Here is an 18,536-nt window from a genome sequence, read left to right on the forward strand (position 1 = left end):
GGCAGGGTCCCTGCCAGCCTGAGCTGCCCCAGCATCTGTGCTGGAGAAGGGGCTGGAAGCGGGGCTGGGGCACATGACTGTAGAGCTTCTATGCTGTTCTGGGCACACGGCTTCCCTGAAGTGGTGTCTGCAGCAAGGGTGGCAGCTGACACATGCAGAAGGCACATCTGTTATCTCTACACCAGGAGCAAGCACCCAGGTTTTGGGGGGTGCCAGTGGGCAGAGGCAGAGGCTACGGGCTGGCTGAAGGCAGTCATGCTTCCGGGAAAGAGGCCAGCCCAGCAGGGGCTGCAGCGAGGCTGCCGCCTGCTCTCCGCCGCCACCGCGAGCCTCAGCAATTCTGCTGGCTCAGCGGCCTTCTCCCAGGATTGTCCTCAGAGGCCTGACTTCCTGGAGGGCTGCCCAAGCCCCAAGCCTCTTCTGCATCTTCATGCTGCAGCCAGGCCTCCTGTCCCCCCCGCCCCAACACACACACAGCCTGTCCCTGGGCAGGGACTCCTCATCAACCAGAGGATCCAGCTGGCCCATTTTTCAGGAAAACCTGTGCAAGGTCACTGGCTAGATGGCGGTGGAAGCTCCAGGGCTCTGCTTCCCCCAGCAGGGGGAGTCTCAGGCCACTTCTTGGCACTGTCCGTCCTGGGCGTGAGGGACCTCTGGAACCCACCTGGAACCTGGTTGTTCCTTCTCACACCACAGTTCCCATGCAGCAGACCCCGGGCCCGGCCCAATTTGTCCTCAGGAGGTCAGAGGGTCCCCAGGTGGGGGCCACCCCTGAGCTGAAGAGGGATGACTGCCTGGGGAGGGGGCACCTGTTTGGGGGAATCCGGCTGGTTCTGGAGCAGAGCAGAGAGCAAAACTGGAGCAACTGCAGGTGGGGACTGGCTCCTTATTCAGAAGAAATCCAAGAATTGTAAATGAATTAATTAATTGTGCCAGTACAGGAGCTTGAAGTCAGGGCCTGGGTTTTGCCCCTTAGTTGTTCACTCAAGGTTGATCTTCTACCACCTACACCACAGCTCCACTGCCAGCTGTTTGCTGGTTAATTGGAGATTAAAAAAAAAAAATCTCATAGACTTTTTGGCCGGGGATGGCTGTAAACGTCAATCCTCCCATCTCAGCCTCCCGAGCAGCTAGGTTGACGGGCGTGAGCCACCTGTGTCTGCATGGCAAGAATTCTAAATTTAAACTTGCCCTTTCAGGTCATGGTGGCCCTGTAGTTTTCAAGGTAAGAGCATAGAACGTATTCTATTTAACAGGCTATTCGTGTGAGTTACACTATGTGGGCTTTCAGACGGCTCTGTATTTTGTGTCCTGGGCCTGTAAATGTTAAGATGATCCCCCCTTCCATCCCCTCCCCCTTCCCCTCCCCTTTACCAGCTCCAAACCCAATCATAGTGATGACCATAGCTGTCTTCTAATTTTTCTTTCTTTATTTTTTTGTAAAGCTTCCTGTTGTTGGGACAGTATGTGCAACAATGAATCAAATATTGTTGCAACCCAGGCAGGAAAACTCAAAGCACCAACAGCCGGGCCATCACTGGTGGATGGAGCAATTCTGGAGTCGCTGATGGGGCATCTCTGTTAACCCTGAAGCCGTTTAACCCGCGAAATGTTAAACTCAGCTTCCAGGTGGGGTCACCTGGAGAAGAGGAGGAGGAGGAGGAGGAGGAGGAGTAGTCTGGGAAGGAACGTGGGTTCGATGCCCGGACTGCAGCCTGGGGCTGCGGTGCGCACTCGTAGTCCAGCTCTTGGGTCGGAGGGGGAGGCGGAGGAGGTGAGAGGATGGCCAGCCCGGGTTCCACCGCGAGTTCAAGGCCAGCATGAGCTACCCAGGAAGCCACTGTGCCAAGCACAAGCGGCACGGGGCGGCCGTGGGCCCGGGCGCAGGCCGGGAAGCACCTCCGCGTCGTCTTCCTCCGTGGAGCGGGGACGGTCAGTCCGGCCTGGCCGAGGGCGGCGCCCGGGAGCCGGGGGGTCCCCACCCCGGAGACCCGGGAAACGGAGGGGCGGAGGGGGAGGCCGGGGAGGAGTCGCCGGGGTGCGGGGCGCGTGGCGGCGCGGGTTCCCCGACACCGCATTCATTACCGGGAGATCCCGCTTCACAGCCCTCGACGCCTCCGCGGGCCCGGCCGAGCGGCCCCCGCCCCGTCCCCGGCTCCCCCCGCGCCCGCCCCGCGCTCCGCCGCCTCTCCGGGCTCCACCCTGGCCCCCGGCGGCCCGCACGTGCGCGGGGCGGGCGCGGGGAGGGGACGCGGGGAGGGGGCGCCGCGGAGGGGCGGGGGCGCGGCGGGGCGGGGAGGGGGCGCCGCGGAGGGGAGGCTTGGCGGCGGGGAGGGGGCGCAGGGGGGGCGGGGGGCCGGGAGGGCGGGGCCGCGGCGGGGAGGCTTGGCACGGGGAGGGGGCGCGGGGAGGCCGCCGCGGGGGGCGGAGCCAGGGCGCGCGGCCGGCGCGGGCTGACGGAGGTCCGGCGGCCGCGGGAGCGGACCCAGGCGTCCGGGAGGCGGCTCCGGCGCCGCGCCCCCGCCCCGCGCTCGCCCCGCGCCCGCGCCCGCGCCGCCCCCCGCCCGTGACGCGCCGCCCGCCCCGCCGCGCCGGAGCCCGAGCCGGAGCCCGAGCCCGCGGAGGGCGCAGGGCGGCGCAGGCGGCGCGGGCGGGAGGGGATGCGGGGCCGCCGCCGCCGCGCCTGAGCCCCGAGCTCCCCGGGAGCCGCAGCGGCCCGGCCGCGCCATGGGGAAGGAGCAGGAGCTGGTGCAGGCGGTGAAGGCGGAGGACGTGGGGACCGCGCAGAGGCTGCTGCAGAGGCCGCGGCCCGGGAAGGCCAGTGAGTGCGGGGGGCGCGGGGCGCGGGCGCGGCCCTCGGCGCCGGGGCTCCCCGGGGGCGGGGCGGGGCCGCCCGGGCCCGGCGTCCGCGCCCCCACCCGCCCGCGCCCCGGCGAGGGGCGGCCCCGGGCACCCGGCGGTGCGCTCGGCCCCCCCCCGGCCGCCGGCCGCCCCCCTCCCTTCCCGGGCTGCGGGCCGCAGGCTGGAGGGCTCCGCCGGGCCTTTTCAGGGCGAGGCGACTCCCCCCGGGCTGTGGGGCGCGGGCGGGGCCCCCTCCCCACCCCGGGTTGGGGCGCGGGCTCCGCGGGGGGCAGGACCGCGCCGGGGGTGTGGCCGCCCGGCTCGGCGGGTGGGGGCAGACGCCCAAGGTCGCCCGGCCCGCCGGGGGCAGGCAGGGCTGGGGCAGGGGCAGCCCGGGGCGCCGGGGGGGGGGGGGCTGCAGGCTCGCCCTCGTGGATCGGGCGCGGAGCGGGGGCGCCCAGCACCCTCCCCAGCCTGGACGGAGGGGGCACCGGGGCTCGGGAGCCCGGAGCCTCCCCGGGGGCTGTCGGACTGGACGGATGGGCGTGTGGCCCCGCCGCGTGTGCGGCTGCGCACGTCCGGCCGTGTCAGTGTGTCAGGGCACCCGACCCGGCGCCCCGGCTCCCGGGCCCCCGCAGACCCCCTGCCAGCCTGCGGGGCTGGGCGGGGGCGGAGCGGGGTGGGCGCCCCGCGGGGCCCGGCCGGGGCCGCAGCCTCCCCTCCCCGCGGCCGGCAGGCCCAGGGAGGAGGGCACAGGTGTCTGGCACGCGCCAGCCCCGGCTCCACGGCCCCCCGCCGGCCACAGGGCGCTTCCCCTCCCCGGGGCTGCGCGCAGGGCCTGGGCTGCAGGGAGGGAGGGCTGCCCGGGAGAGGCGGGCAGACCCAGGCGAGGTGCAGGCTTCCACCTAGCGGCTGTGAGGTCCGGGGACGCCCACATCTGACTGCAGCACGGGCCTCGGGTGGTCCCTGCCTCCCGGCTGCACCAGGACAGTGTGAACTGCACGGTTCACACACCCTGCCTTCCCCAGCGGGACGCACAGCTTGGGGGGGGGGCACCTGGCCGGCTGCCCTGGGGAAGTGGGGTGGGGGCAGGGGATTCTTTCATCTCCCCCTGGGACGCTATCTCCACCTTTGCCCGGTGTGGCCCCCGGGGCAGAAGAGACACCTGTGCTGCCCCCTGCATCTGTACGTCTGACTCACAGGGGCGGGAGTAACAGATCAGTCGGAGAAATCCCTCCATGAATTAGCTCAGTCGTCATGGCAACCCTGGCCTGCTCTGGAGTAAGATGTATTTTGATTCAGCAAAGTACAGCTGGAGTTTGGGCCACTGGGGTGGAGGTGTCCAGCAGTGTCCCCCCTAGGGACCCTCCCAGCCAGAGGTGTCCCCTGGTCCTTCACCTTGAGCTCCTCCGGGAGCCCTGGCCCCTTCCCTCCCCTTGGGCCTGGCTGTCACCGCCCGCTGTCAGCCCCGCCCCCTCCCTGAGCTGGGGCCTCCCCTTGCATGGGCACACACACTCAGCAGCCCTCCTGGAAGAGAAGGAGGGGGCTCTAGAGGGAAAATCTCAGCAGAAGCTGCCCTTCTGCCGGCGAGGGAGCTCTGCAGCTTCTTGACCCAGCCTCTCCCCAGGCAGGCTTGAGGAGGAATTCCCAGGCCATCCCAGGCCTCTCATCCTGGCCCACTGAGAATCCCTTCTAGCCTGCGTCTGGATGTGACCTCCCCGAGGTGGGGTGCTATCCCAGATACAAAGAGCAAGGATTCCAAGAAACAGGGCATGTGGGGGTATCAGATTTTTGTTTTTGTTTGTAAATATCTTTATTACACTTTATTATCAGGGTAATGTAGTAACGGGTTATAGTTACATTTGTCAGGTGGTGGGTGCATTACTTCTCAAAACTTGATACCTCTTTTCATGCTTTTGTTCCTCTTCCCCCAGGTTTTCTGTTTTTGTTTTTTGGTCTGGGGCTTGAACTCAGGGCTTGGGCACTGTCCCTGAGCCCCAGACTTCTTCTGCTCAAGGCTAGCACTCTACCACTTAAGCCACAGTACCATTTCTGGGTTTTTCTGTGTAGGTGATACTGAGGAATCCAACCCAGAGCTTCATGCATGCTAGGCAAGCACTCTACCACTAGGCCACATTCTCAGCCCTGGGCTATCAGGTTTGTGCACAGACTGATGTTGAAGTTGAATCCCTCGGCCTTTGACCTCCTAGAAAGAGGAAGGGCACCCTAGGGCTTTTTGGTTTGCTTGGTCCCCCCTCCCCCTCCTTATCTCTGCAGCCCTTTACAGTGATTCCCTCCTGCTGCTTTACTCAGTGAACCAATCTCTCTGGAGAAGCCATTTCTCTGTGTGAGAAACTGAGTTTTTGGAGAGCCCGTCTCTCAGTGAGACAGCCTCCTACCCTCCCTCACTGCCTGGCCCACTCAGCATCTAGGCAGGTGGTCTTAGTAGGGTGACCTCACACAAGCCCGGCCCCCTTGCTGATGGAGGCTCCGCCCCACTGTCTTACTTTCTAGGCCCCCCTGAAGTCTTAGACCCTGGCCCCAGGAGCAGGTGGGCTTGGCCCTGTGGTCCACTCCAGCTGCCTGGAGGCCTCACGTGGACCCTGGGAGAGGGCCCAGGATATCTTGGAGATTAGAACAGGCTAGACTGAGGTTGAGAAGAGCAGGGGAGAGCATTCCAGAGTGACAGGGTTTCAAGCCTAGCCCTGGAAAGGGATGATGGGACTGTGGCAGGCCCGGCCACCGTTTGCCGTCCTGTGTACAAGACGAAACGTAGTGCCCTAGTGCCCTTACCCAGAGGTTAGGAATGTCTGGCTGTGTGGGTTCATAAAGATGGTTCTGCTGGTGAACAGTGTGTGGAATATTGTTTTTTTCCCCAGTCCTCATCTTGAGCTCAGGGCCTGAGCCCTGTCCTTGGACTTTCTCAAGGCTAGAGCTCTACCACTTGAGCCTCAGCACCACTTCTGGCTTTTTTCTATGTATGTGGTAGCGAGGAATTGAACCCAGGTCTTCGTGCATTCGAGGCAAGCACTCTACCACTAGGCTAAACTCCAGGCCCCGGTGTGTGGAATATTAACGAGTACCCACTGAGAGTCTCACAGGTGACGCAGGGACTGCCAGGAGCAACGTCAGGGAAAGGCCTCATCCCTTAGAGTGTCTAGTTCAGAAATGGGCAGCTGTGATGGGCGGGGAAGCCGAGCAGACATGGGTGGGGGGGGGGTGAGGGGCCTGCTGAGCCGGGCACAGCTGGACTGAGGGTGCAGAGCACCCCAGGGAGGGGACGTGTGGGTAACTGAAGATAGTCCACGCACAGAGACGGCGTGTACGAGGGCCCGGTGCCTGGGTGGGCTGTGTGTCCGAGGAGCACGGAGGAGACCCCGGGGTGGAGATGAGGATGGTTGGGGTGAAGGCCGTGAGGGCATCTCTTGACTTGTGTCCTAAGAGTGTGACACTTAGAGGGCACCAGGGATGGTGGGGGGGAGGGGAGGAGGGAACAGCGAGGAGGCCCCTGCACCATGGTGAGGGATAGACACTGAGCAGTGTCTGGTGGGGGGAGGCGGTGGAAGTGCACAGAAGAGACCACCTTCATGCCATGGTGGTATGGGACCAGCCATGCCTGGCTGGCACTGGTGATACCGGGGCAGGGGAGGGTCTGGAAACACTGTAGGCCTCATTTTCCAGCACAGGGCGGAGGTCTAGGGCCAAGGCCCCAGAGTGCAGACTTGGTAAGGCAAAGGTATAAATTCAGGACCCGCTACCTCGATAGGCTTCAGGGGTCATTAGACCTATACCAGGACCAGTGGCGAGGGCTAAGCTGAAGCTGAGCCCCGCACCAGCCCTCGGTGACTGTCCTTGAGCCCCTGCCCCCATCCTTGTCCTGTGCCTGGACAAAGGGGCTTCTGTCTTCAGCCCCCTCTCACAGAGTGACTGACCCACAAATGGGTTATGTAACCATGGCCCAGACGGGCAGAGGGGTTGGCGGGAGTCCGGGTGGACTTGAGCCACTGGGGAGTTCCTATTGGTGGGCTTCTTTCTCCCTGGAAGGTGGCCAGGTGGGTGAAGCAGGGAAGGGGGACGGCCCAGGAGGAGATTCCCACCCCAAGCGTGGCCCCCAGGCTTCGGGCACTGCACCTGGGCTCTCGTGTGGCCATTTGGCCATTTCTATGGGAGTGCTAGGAGGCCCCGCCTGCCTCCCCTGTCTACCTGCTGGCCAGGACTGGAAGTGGGGGGCTGCACCATGGAGCTGCAGCTCATTTCCCAGAGATACCCCATTTCTGGGCGCTCCAGCCTCCTTGGCCACCCCCGGGCCCCATCTGGGTCCTTCTGAGAGACAGATGGGGCCGGCTCCCTCCCTCCCACCAATGGTAGGTGCTCAGCTAGTGTCCCCAAGGAGGGAGGGTGTGTGCACATGTGTGTGTGCAGCCTGTCTCCAGGTGCAGAGGCCGGGCCCCACGGGGGACCGCACATGGGAGAGCTGGCACCTGGAGCTGAGCTGAGCGCAGGGAGCGATCCATGTTGTAGACCAGGAACCTGGCTCCCAGCCCGCCAGGGAGCCTTCCACCACCTTCGCCTGCTCTTCCTCTGCCTGGAGGTTCTGGGCAGAGCCCTCCCCTCACTGTGTCTCCCTCCTCCCCCCAGAGCTCTTGGGCTCCACCAAGAAGATCAATGTCAACTTCCAGGATCCAGATGGGTGAGTTTCAGCTGGGGTGGTGGCAGCCTTCGTGGGGTAGGTGGCCAGTAGGGAAGGCCAGGTGTGGCCTACCCCTTCCTAGACCTGTCCTTCGTCGCCCAGCTTCTCGGCCCTGCACCATGCGGCCCTGAATGGCAACACCGAGTTGATCACCTTGCTGCTGGAGGCTCAGGCCGCTGTGGACATCAAGGACAACAAAGGCAAGCCTGGTGTGGGACCATGAAGCCAGGGGCAGGTGCCCCAGGCCAGGAGCTCAGCCCTTAGCCTGGACGGCTCCGTGCGGAGCTCTCTGCTCCCAGCTTGGGGACTGGCTCAGGGAGAAGGGTAAAGAATCAGCGTCCTTAGGTGAGGGTTGGGTTGAGAGTCAGGGTTAGTTCCCGCCTGTCCCCGCCTGTCCCCAGGCATGCGTCCACTGCACTACGCAGCCTGGCAGGGCCGGAAGGAGCCCATGAAGCTGGTCCTGAAGGCCGGCTCAGCCGTCAACATCCCATCCGATGAAGGTCACATCCCTCTGCACCTGGCAGCTCAGCACGGTCACTACGATGTGGTGAGGCCCCGTGGTGGGGATGGTGCGGGGGGGATGGGCCTGCGATGCCCAGGGCTGACCACACCCCACACCCGCAGTCCGAGATGCTTCTACAGCACCAGTCCAACCCCTGCATGGTGGACAACTCCGGAAAGACGCCCCTGGACCTGGCCTGTGAGTTTGGCCGTGTCGGGGTAAGTCTCTCCTGGGAACTGGGCTGGACTCTGCCTACCCTCCCTCCTCCCTCGGGGTGGGGCCCCGGGGGCAGCACCACGCTAGGGCCCCCTAGGGCCCTCTACCACGACGTGTTCTTCAAGGTCGTTCAGCTGCTCCTTAGCAGCAACATGTGTGCGGCCTTGCTGGAACCCCGGCCAGGAGGGGCCACCGACCCCAATGGCACCAGCCCCCTGCACCTGGCAGCCAAGAATGGCCACATTGACATCATCAGGTATGGCGGGGCGGGGAGGAGTCCTGGGAAGTCCCAGGGGTGTGGTCAGACCCCCCACCTGGCGGCTTTCAGCTTCTCAGGTGAGGGGAGACCCGGATGGACTGGGGGGGGATGGGGCCTTCATGCCTTCCCCCACTTAGTTCCTCCGCAAGGTAGGGCTCTACCACAGAAGCTCCTCCACCAGGGACAGGCCTTGGGCAGGTGCTTGGTAAAGCTCAGGTACTACGTGTGCTGGTGGGGGACCTGGGGGTTGAAGCCTGGCTTGAGGATGTTTGGGAAAGGTCTGTTCACGATCCCGCCTTCCTCCCAGACTTCTCCTCCAGGCTGGCATCGACATCAACCGCCAGACCAAGTCAGGCACGGCCCTGCACGAGGCCGCGCTCTGCGGGAAGACAGAGGTGGTTCGGCTGCTGCTGGATGTGAGTCTGGGCGCTGGGAGGGCACCAGGGCTACGTCGGTGTGTCCCTGACAGTCCTGGGCCTGAGCACTGTCCTTGGGCTTTCTCAAGACTAGAGCTCTACCATTTGAGCCTCTGCACCACTTCCGGCTTTTTCTGTGTATGTGGTACCGAGGACTCGAACCCAGGGCTTCACGCATGCTAGGCAGGCGCTCTACCACTGGGCCACGCTCTTGGCCTCCCTGACAGCATCTTCTCTTTTGGTCGATGCAGAGTGGGATCAACGCCCAGGTGAGGAACACCTACAGCCAGACAGCCCTGGACATTGTGCACCAGTTCACCACCTCCCAGGCCAGCAAGGAGATCAAGCAGCTGCTGCGAGGTGGGCCTGGGTCTGGGATGGGCTCCGGTCTGGGGTGGGACCGGGTCTGGCGGAAGCTTGGGTCAGCAGCTTGCAGAACTGGGGGATCTACCACCTGTGCCCCCAGAGGCCTCAGCCGCCCTGCAGGTCCGGGCCACCAAGGATTACTGCAACAATTATGACCTGACCAGCCTCAACGTGAAGGCCGGGGACATCATCACAGTGAGGACAGCCCCTGGCCCTGGGCCCTGGGTGCTGGGGCGGGGGGGGGCAGGGCCCTGGGCATGCTAGCACACAGCACCCCCCCACCCCATAGCTGGAGTGGGTGCTGGGTCACAGGCTCCTCCAGGAGCGACTTCCTCAGCGTGTCCCTCCACCCCTTTGGCCAGGTCCTTGAACAGCATCCAGACGGCCGGTGGAAAGGCTGTATCCATGACAACCGGACAGGGAACGACCGGGTGGGCTACTTTCCATGCTCCCTGGGCGAGGCCATTGTCAAACGAACAGGCAAGTTCCACTGGCCCCTGGAGGGCAGCGGTGGGGACGCCATGCTGCAGTTGAGAGCAGCCCTTGGGTGTGCCGGAGGCAGGGGTCAAGCCTGCGCCTTTGCCAGGCTGGGGCTCTGCCGGCCAGCTCAAGTCAGAGCCGCCCGCCATTCGCTTACTGCGAGGACACAACCTGCCTGCTGTGGCCCAGTTCTCTCGCAGCTTCTAGGGACATACGGGGACCTAGACAGGGATGACGTGTGCCTTTGGGGATCTTGCCCTGGGACAGGAGGGGACAGACAGTGAATAGAAGCATGGCAGGAAATGCCCCAACCAGTGACTGGCAAGGCTCCAGCCAAGGGCAGAGCAGGCCAGGCTGTCGGAATCGCATGTCCAGGCACTGGGACGCAAAGGAGCGCCCCGCCTCACAGGACGGGAGGCCAGTGTGGTAGGAGCAGAGTGGGCAGGCAGACAGCAGGTGGGAAAGCCCCGTGGCTTGGCTTTGGCCTGCTGGGGGCTCTGTTTACCTCTTACAGAGACCACCAAGATTGAAAGGTGTTACCTGTGGCCATTCAGGTCCCCAGGCAAGAACCAGTGTTAGGCACCCAGCACAGGGGTCACACCCCTGTAGCAGTCCTCAGCCCTTTTGCCCGCAGAACCCCAGGGGCGGTGGCCCTGGGTCTTCTCAGGCACTCTCTCCTGGTCTCCCGAGGGTCTCTCAGCTCCCTTGGAGACAGCGGGTGCAGGAGGTGGCTGTGACACCTCCAGAGGTGCATGCGCGCCTCTGCTGGGCCCTTCTCGCCTCTGGCTCCGAGTGGGCCGCCCAGGGCTCAGGGAGGCTGTGCTCGGCCCACAGGTTCCCGAGCAGGCAGTGAGCCAAGCCCACCCCAGGGAGGCAGTGCAGCGGGGCCCTCGGCGCCCCCAGAGGAGATCTGGGTGCTGAGGAAGCCTTTTGCAGGTAGGCCAGGGGCCTTCAGACTACTGGGGTGGAAGCTGTTGCACCAGGCACCACTGTGGGGCCCGGCCAGCGCCAGCCTCACGCTCCTCCCTCTGCTGGCAGGTGGAGACCGCAGCGGCAGCCTGAGCAGCGGGACCGGTGGCCGCAGCAGTGGGGGCCACGCTCTGCACGCGGGCTCGGAAGGAGTGAAGGTCAGCAGGGCAGTGGCTGGGACAGGGCGGCCTGGGGTAGCCAGGCCTGGGACAGCACCCGCGAGCAGCCTCTCTGGGTTGCAGCTCCTGGCCACGGTGCTTTCCCAGAAGTCCACCTCGGAGTCGAGTCCAGGGGACAGCCCCGTGAAGCCTTCGGAGGGCTCTGCAGGTAAAAGCAAGTGTCCGGCAGCACTGGCCTGGCAGAGGTAGCCCCTGCACGGCCTGTGCCCTGCCACGCCCTCTCATTAGCAGGTGCTGGCCGGTCCCAGGCCGGGCAGATCTATGGGGAGCAGCCAGCAAAAAAGCCGGAAGCGGCGTCAGAGGGCAAGGTACAGGACCCTGTTGGACCCCAGGGCGGGGTGGGACTGACAGGGTGACAGACACCAGGCAGCTTGCCTTGCCTGGCCCATTGACAGGGGCCTAGACAGGCCCTTGACAGGGGCCTGTCCTTCTGTCTGTCCATCCGTGTGTGCAGTTGTGTGTACAAACACAGATGTAGAGGTGTTGTTTGTCATATAGGCTGTGAGCTAGTGTGTGCATACTTGAGGTATGGAGGGTGACTTTGTGTGTGTGTGTGTGTGTGTGTGTGTGTGTGTGTGTGTGTGCAATGATGAGCTAGGCACTGGTGCGTGTGGCTAGGCAGAAGGGGCTGGGTGTGGTGCCTGTGTGTGATGTGTGTGCATGTGGGCGTGCAAAGTGGGTCCCGTGTGCATGCACCTGTGTGCCGGGTGGTGTGTGCTGCTGGCTGCGTCCTGTACAGCAGAGGAGGCGAGGCCCCGCCTGTGGCAGAGAGTCCACTTTCGAGGATGTTGGGGAGACAGCGCTGAACAGCCCAGCCTGAATCCCTTTTTCCCAGAACCCCCTAGCCACCCGCCTCCCCAGATGGTTGTGGGGGCGCCTGGTGCAGAACGGGGGAAGGTCGGGCTGGGCGGCTATGCGACCGACAACTGGACCTTCCCGGTGGAGCTCTCGGAAGAAGGCTTGGAGGGCCGCGGAGGCTTGCTGTCCCGGCCGCAGATCACAGACGGCCAGGGCCAGGCTTGCGGAGCCTGGCTGCAGACGGAGCGAGGATGGAGGACCAGCGGAGTGGAGAAGGAGGTGCCGAGGCGGCTGGGTGTGGCCTGGCCGGCAGCTGTAGCCCTGGTGCCTTGTGTCTTTCCAGAGCGCCGAGGCGGTCAGCCAGTGGCTTGCCACGTTCCAGCTGCAGCTCTACGCTCCCAGCTTCACCACGGCTGGCTACGACCTGCCCACCATCAGCCGCATGACCCCTGAGGTGAGCCTGCCGCAGGCTGGCCCCCAGCTGCCTCCTTCGCCAGAGATGGGCCCCTGCCTCTTGCTCACCAGTCTCCTCTCCGCCTAGGACCTCACGGCTATCGGTGTCACCAAACCAGGCCACAGGAAGAAGATCACGGCGGAGATCAGTGGTCTGAGCATCCCTGACTGGCTGCCCGAACACAAACCCGTAAGGCTCCCATACTGCTGGCCGAGCCAGGACCAGCAGGCAGACAGACAGACAACAGACAGGCTATCCCCCTGATTGTAGAGGGCCTCAGGAATTGGCCAGTGGAGGATGGTCTGCTGGCAGGGAACCACTTGGGCAGCCCGAGTGCCTGTTGTGGGCACAGGAGCCCCGCCCCATGGGCTGGGGCAGGGCTACCGCTGGGTGGGGGGAGGGGAGGGAGGCTGTCAGGGTGCCAAGAGCCCAAAGCCAGGAGTGTCCTTCCTGCACTCAGGCAGACTTCCCATGGCACTGCCCACCCACTGTGCCCACACAGACTGCAGAGGGTCACAAGCGATGCTGGCCACACAGCCTGTGTGAGGAGCTTGTGGGGTGCCGGGGGGGGGGGTGGTGGCGTGAGCCAACACAGGCTCCTCCGTGCTTGCTGCCTGTGCTAGCAGCTCACAGTCTGGTTTCTGGTGGTGTGTGCACAGACCACGGCCTGTGCAGTGTGAACGGGTAGGTGCCTGGGTGGGGTGGGGGTGGGGGGTGGGGGATGGGGGAGAGGTGGGCAGGCGGGGGGGGGGGGGGAGGTGACTCCCCTGAAACTAGCACGTGGAGCCATTGCTCTCTGTCCGTGGGAGAGGGGCTGCTGGCTGGCTGCCCCTCCCCTCTTCCCCTGAGCTCAGGATCTTTCAAAGCCTGCACTAGGCTCCCCTGCCCTGCCCCTGGTCAGTAGATCCGGGGCCTCCGGGAAGCCTGGGCCCTGTGCGCCTCGCCTCCCTCTGTCACTGGCATGAATGAGGATGCGGAGTGTGGGCACTGACTGGGCACTCAGGAAGTGAAGACTGTGGAGAGCTGTGCGTGCGTGCATGCGTGCATGCGTGCGAGCATGCCTGTGTGGCTGTGCGGGGCACATGTGAGGTGCGTGGCCATGTGTTTAAAGCAGACAGGGAAGCTGTGAGCGTGGCGCGCGTGGCTAGAAGGACGGCGTGCGGGGTGTGTGCAGATACACGTATCGGGCGTGATGCTGTGTGTCGATGTCCCAGGCCTGTGGGTGCGTCTCGGGGCGCTGTGTCTGTGGTTGTGGGGCCGGATGGGGGAGTTCTTGTGTCCACTTGAACTGTGTCTTGTGGCGAGGCCCCTGTGTGTGTCTGCATGTGTTGACTCGTGCGTGCACACCAGTGTCCAGCGAGGATGGTGGGGTGCCCGCCCGGTGTCCTGCGGAGCCCGCGCCCACGCCGCCTTTCAGTACCGATACCTCGGGCCTGTCTGTCTGTCCTTCTCTCTGTCGTGCACTGCTGGCCGAGTGCCCTCTTCTCTAGCAGCTGCAGTGGTGGGCAGGGTGTGAGCGGCTAGCTCGGGCTGCCCCTCGATGTCCATGCTCCGTAGGCTAACCTGGCCGTGTGGCTTTCCATGATTGGCCTGGCCCAGTACTACAAGGTGCTGGTGGACAACGGCTACGAGAACATCGACTTCATCACGGACATCACGTGGGAGGACCTGCAGGAGATCGGCATCACCAAGCTGGGTGAGCGAACGCCCGGCCCGCCCCACGCACCGCCCCGCACCTCCCCGTCCTGACCTGCCCCGCCCCCGCGCCCACCCAGGACACCAGAAGAAGCTGATGCTGGCGGTGAGGAAACTGGCCGAGCTGCAGAAGGCCGAGTATGCCAAGTATGAGGGGGGACCCCTGTGCCGGAAGGCACCCCAGTCGCTTGAAACCATGCCCATCGAGTCACCACCCCCGCCCGAGCCTGCCCCGGCTGACTGCCAGTCTCCAAAGATGACCACCTTCCAGGACAGTGAGCTCAGTGGCGAGCTGCAGGCCGCCATGACCGGCCCGGCCGAGGGGGGCACGGCCGCTGCCGAGAAGCCCTCCAACCATCTTCCCTCCACTCCCAGGGCGGCCGGGCGGCAGGAGCCCAGCCTGGGGGGGCGGGCTCGGCACATGAGCAGCTCTCAGGAAATGCTGGGTGACGGCCCCCCTGGGCCCAGCAGCCCCATGTCACGAAGCCAGGAGTACCTGCTGGATGAGGGGCCAGCCCCCGGCACGCCGCCCAAGGAGGCCCGGTCAGGCCGCCACGGCCACAGCGTCAAGAGGGCCAGTGTGCCCCCAGTGCCCGGCAAACCACGGCAGGTGCTCCCACCGGGTGCCAGCCACTTCACACCGCCGCAGACACCCACCAAAGCCCGGCCGGGATCCCCTCAAGCCCTTGGGGGACCTCACGGCCCAGCCACAGCCAAGGTGAAGCCCACCCCCCAGCTGCTGCCGCCGGCAGAACGACCCGGGTCGCCTCGCTCGCTGCCGCAGTCGCCAACCCACCGCGGCTTTGCCTACGTGCTGCCTCAGCCCGTGGAGAGCGAGGCCGGGCCCGCGGCTTCAGGGCCTGCACCCCCACCGGCGCCAGCAGCTGTGCCCACGCTTTGCCTACCCCCCGAAGCTGATGTGGAGCCCGGGCGCCCCAAGAAGCGGGCCCACAGCCTGAATCGCTACGCAGCCTCCGACAGCGAGCCCGAGCGGGACGAGCTGCTGGTGCCCGCCGCCTCCGGGCCCTATGCCACGGTCCAGCGGCGCGTAGGCCGGAGCCACTCCGTCAGGGTACCCGCTGCTAACGACAAGAATGTCAACCGCAGCCAGTCTTTCGCCGTGCGGCCTCGCAAGAAGGGACCCCCGCCCCCCCCACCCAAGCGCTCCAGCTCCGCCATGGCCAGCGCCAACATGGCCGACGAGCCGGCTCCAGATGCTGAGGCCGAAGACAACCGGCTGGGCGTCCGGGCGCAGCGCAGGCGGGCCAGCGACCTTGCCGGCAGCGTGGACACGGGCAGTGCCGGCAGCGTGAAGAGCATCGCGGCCATGCTTGAGCTGTCTTCCATTGGGGGTGGGGGCCGGGGTGCTCGCCGACCCCCCGAGGGCCACCCCACACCTCGTCCTGCCAGTCCAGAGCCTGGCCGGGTGGCCGCCGTCCTAGCCTCAGTGAAGCACAAAGAGGCCATCGGGCCGGATGGTGAGGTGGTGAACCGAAGGCGCACGCTCAGTGGGCCTGTCACTGGGCTTCTGGCCACTGCCCGCAGGGGGCCAGGAGAGGCCACAGAGCAGGGCCACTTGGTGGAGGATGGGGCGGCCAGGCAGCGGCCTCGAGGTCCAGCCAAGGCAGAGGCCAGCGTAGCCAGCGTAGAGGGCCCACCCCTTGCCAGGGTGGAGGCCAGTGCCACGCTCAAGAGGCGCATCCGGGCCAAGCAGAGCCAGCAGGAGAATGTCAAGTTCATCCTGACCGAGTCTGATACCGTGAAGCGCAGGCCCAAGGCTGCCAAAGAGCGGGAGGCTGGGCCCGAGCCGCCCCCGCCGCTGTCTGTGTACCAGAATGGCACTGTGCGCCGCAGACCTGCCTCGGAGCAGCCTGGGACCCCGGAGCTGCCCCCGCCGCCCCCACCTGCTGAGCCACCACCCGTGGACCTGGTGCACCTGCCCCCTTTGCCCCTGCCCGACGGCGATGCCCGGAAGCCGGCAAAGCCACCTGTGTCTCCCAAACCTGTCCTGGCGCAGCCTGTGCCCAAGATCCAGGGCTCACCCACTCCTGCCTCCAAGAAGGTGCCACTGCCAGGCCCTGGCAGTCCAGGTATGCTGTATGGGAAGGGGAAGACCACCCTGACACACTACCCGGGTCCCTGTTGGATGGGATAGAGCCAGGTGGGGTGAGGAGGGATTCCACCTCCTGGGGAGGCAGCAGAGCACAAGGCCCTTCTCTCACTCAGCCAGCATGTTGGCACCAGCGTGAGGAGGCCTTGGGGAGTCTCAGTGACCTAGGTGCAGGAGAGGGCTTTGGTGTGGGTGGAGGCCGAGTGGGGGCTCGGAGCGGCCTGGGAGGGTGTGGGGGAGCGCAGGGAGCCTGGTGCTGAGGGCGCACACGTGGGTCGCAGGGAGGCCGGCGTGGCAGCGCTCGGCGGCGGACCCCCGGTGCCATCACCGTCTCTCTGCAGAGGTGAAGCGTGCGCATGGCACGCCGCCGCCCGTGTCGCCCAAGCCGCCGCCGCCGCCCACTGCGCCCAAGCCGCCCAAGGCCGCGGCGGGAATGCAGTCAGGCAGCGCCGGCCCCTCGCCCGCGCCCTCGCCCGCGCGCCAGCCGCCCGCAGCCCTCGCCAAGCCGGCCGGCGCGCCGTCCGCGCCCGGCGCCAGCCCCGCCGCGCCCCCGTCCCCCGGCGCGCCCCCGCTGCACGTGCCCGCGAAGCCCCCGCGCGCGGCCGCCACGGCCCCCTCCGGGCCGCACCCCACGTCCGACGGCGCCTCGCCCGGGGACAGCGCCAGGCAGAGGCTGGAGGAGACCAGCGCGAGCCTGGCCGCGGCGCTGCAGGCCGTGGAGGAAAAGATCCGGCAGGAGGACGGGCAGGGCCTGGGGTAGGTCGGGGGCGGGGCCGGGACAGAGGGGCGTGGCCTTCGCTGCGGGGGCGGGGCTGACTGCAGTGTGTGGGCGGGGCCGGGAAGGAGGGGCGTGGTCTGCACTGCGGGGGCGGGGCTGACCGCTGTGTGAGGGTGGGCCAGGGGCGTGGCCTGTTCTGCGGGGCGGGGCCTTGGTGGCTGGGCGGGGCCAGGAGTGGCTGGGTCGTCCCGGTGCAGGGCCTGGGGCGGGATCTGCACCCCTCCTTGCTTCTTTACCTGTCTTCTCCCGCCCCAGCCCTTCCACCGCTGCCAAGAGCACGGGTAGCATCCTGGACGACATCGGCAGCATGTTTGACGATCTGGCTGACCAGCTGGACGCCATGCTGGAGTGAGGCGGCCGCCCAACGTCAGGCCCACCGCGTCCCCGACTCCGCCGCACACTGACCCTTACCTCAGGACGGGCGCCTCCGAGCCGCGGGCCGGGGCCTGGCTGGACCTGTGTGCTGCCCAGCTCCTGCACAAGCACAACTCCCGTCCCTGGCCCAGACCGGACGCCAGTCTGGAGGACCGCCGTGGCTGGGGGCTCCAAGGGCTCTGGGCAGTCGCGCTGCCCCACGGGTGCCCGTCCCTGCCTGCTGTTCCCTGTGCAATAACTGCTAGGTCCCCTCTGCCTCACTGGTCTGCCCTGCACGCGGAGGGTGGGTCCCCTGCCCAGGCAGCTGGGGCAGGGGTGTGGGGAAGGGTGGTGCCCCTCCCCAATTTGTGGCAGAGCACAGGCCTAGGCCCAGCACAGAACTGCCCACTGGGGAGCCTCTGCTAGCCGCTGCTCCAGAGCAGCACGAGGGAAGGAGGGCACACCCCACTGCACCCCCAGAATATAAGCTATCAAGAGTATTAATTTATTGGGAATGAGCTAAAGCCGATTTCCCTAGAGAACAAAAAGGTATAACTTTAACAAATATATATTTAAAGAAAGAAATATTATTGAGTCTATAGAAAACCATTTACCAACTACTGAAAGGACTGTGGAGTCCAGCTGGAGTCAAAAGCTGTCAGAGGCTCAGACCATCTGTCTGTCTGTCTGTCTGTCCCTCCCTCTGGCTACAAGCACACACAGGAGACTTGGTCCTGGAGGGGGGCCTCTCCTCTGTTCCTCTTTAACTTCTCTGTGTCCGAAGCACTTGAAGGATGTGCCTTGCTCACTGAGACCTTGGGGAAGGCCCCTTCCTCCTCTAGGTCCTGGAGGTGCTGGGGTACAGGCGTGCCGTGTGTTCGTGGTGACAGCAGTGAGTGCATGCCAGCCTTCTGGGCAGATGTGTGCAGTGTGCCTGCCCCTGCTCCCCAGGGCCCAGGGCCAGCCCTGAGCAGGCAGCCAGCCCTCCCCCACCCCAGTTCCCATGGATGCTTTTGCTCATGGTTCAAGGCTGTGTTGTGTAGTTCTTGCCCTCTTTTCCTCCCTCCAAAAAAGTACTGATTGGTCTCTATTGTGTTTGCTGAGCCACAAGTGTTGGGCACAACTTGGACATTTCTTAAAAAAAAAAAAAAATTAAAAAAAAAAAAGCCAAACCAGCAATTGTGGTGTGGGGTGGTGAGGCGTGGGGTAGCGGAGAGAGGCTGGTCAAGGCTGGGTCCAGAACGGATGTGGCCCCTCAGCCGTCACACCTGGCACTTATCTGTGGATGGAGGGGAATCGGGCCAGGGAGCAGCAGTCAGCTGTCAATAAACAGCAGAAAATGGAGCTGGCTAGCTCACTCTTTTGGGGACATATGTTGGGTAAAGGGAGGCTCAGCACAGAGTCGACAGGGCCACAGAGGCCCCTGGTC

At 65.2% G+C, this 18,536-nt stretch overlaps 1 protein-coding gene across 5 annotated transcripts; it reads left to right on the forward strand.

Annotated features, from left to right (window-relative positions):
- Nucleotides 1–2,580: 2,580 nt before the first annotated feature.
- Caskin1 (CASK interacting protein 1) lies at nt 2,581–18,390 on the forward strand. Of its 5 annotated transcripts, none has more exons than XM_090324794.1 (20): nt 2,581–2,821; nt 7,480–7,531; nt 7,634–7,731; nt 7,933–8,078; nt 8,156–8,251; nt 8,375–8,505; nt 8,816–8,924; nt 9,176–9,284; nt 9,391–9,485; nt 9,653–9,770; nt 10,605–10,706; nt 10,809–10,897; nt 10,982–11,066; nt 11,147–11,226; nt 12,060–12,170; nt 12,258–12,359; nt 13,728–13,866; nt 13,946–15,955; nt 16,317–16,731; nt 17,009–18,390. In XM_090324794.1, exons 1-20 carry the CDS (start codon nt 2,728–2,730, stop codon nt 17,103–17,105), a joined length of 4,278 nt encoding a protein of 1,425 aa, XP_090180920.1. In that variant the 5' UTR covers nt 2,581–2,727; the 3' UTR covers nt 17,106–18,390. The 5 variants fall into 5 exon arrangements, with proteins under 5 accessions (XP_090180920.1, XP_090180921.1, XP_090180917.1 ...); XM_090324795.1 differs by having other exon boundaries at nt 11,150–11,226; XM_090324791.1 differs by lacking the exons at nt 2,581–2,821; nt 7,480–7,531; nt 7,634–7,731 and having other exon boundaries at nt 7,935–8,078; nt 13,770–13,866.
- The last annotated feature ends 146 nt before the right edge of the window (nt 18,391–18,536 follow it).

Source organism: Megascapheus bottae, chromosome 36 (assembly GCF_031878675.1).
Source record: "Megascapheus bottae isolate mThoBot1 chromosome 36, mThoBot2.hap1, whole genome shotgun sequence".
Classification (NCBI taxonomy): Eukaryota; Metazoa; Chordata; class Mammalia; order Rodentia; family Geomyidae; genus Megascapheus; species Megascapheus bottae.

Bases quoted from the DNA above. Each gene is read 5' to 3' on its own strand.
- Caskin1 (XM_090324794.1), top strand. From the start codon at position 2,728: ATGGGGAAGGAGCAGGAGCTGGTGCAGGCGGTGAAGGCGGAGGACGTG. The intron at 7,732-7,932 runs GCAAGCCTGGTG...GCCTGTCCCCAG, and splicing joins GGACATCAAGGACAACAAAG to GCATGCGTCCACTGCACTAC. The intron at 8,925-9,175 runs GTGAGTCTGGGC...TGGTCGATGCAG, and splicing joins TGGTTCGGCTGCTGCTGGAT to AGTGGGATCAACGCCCAGGT.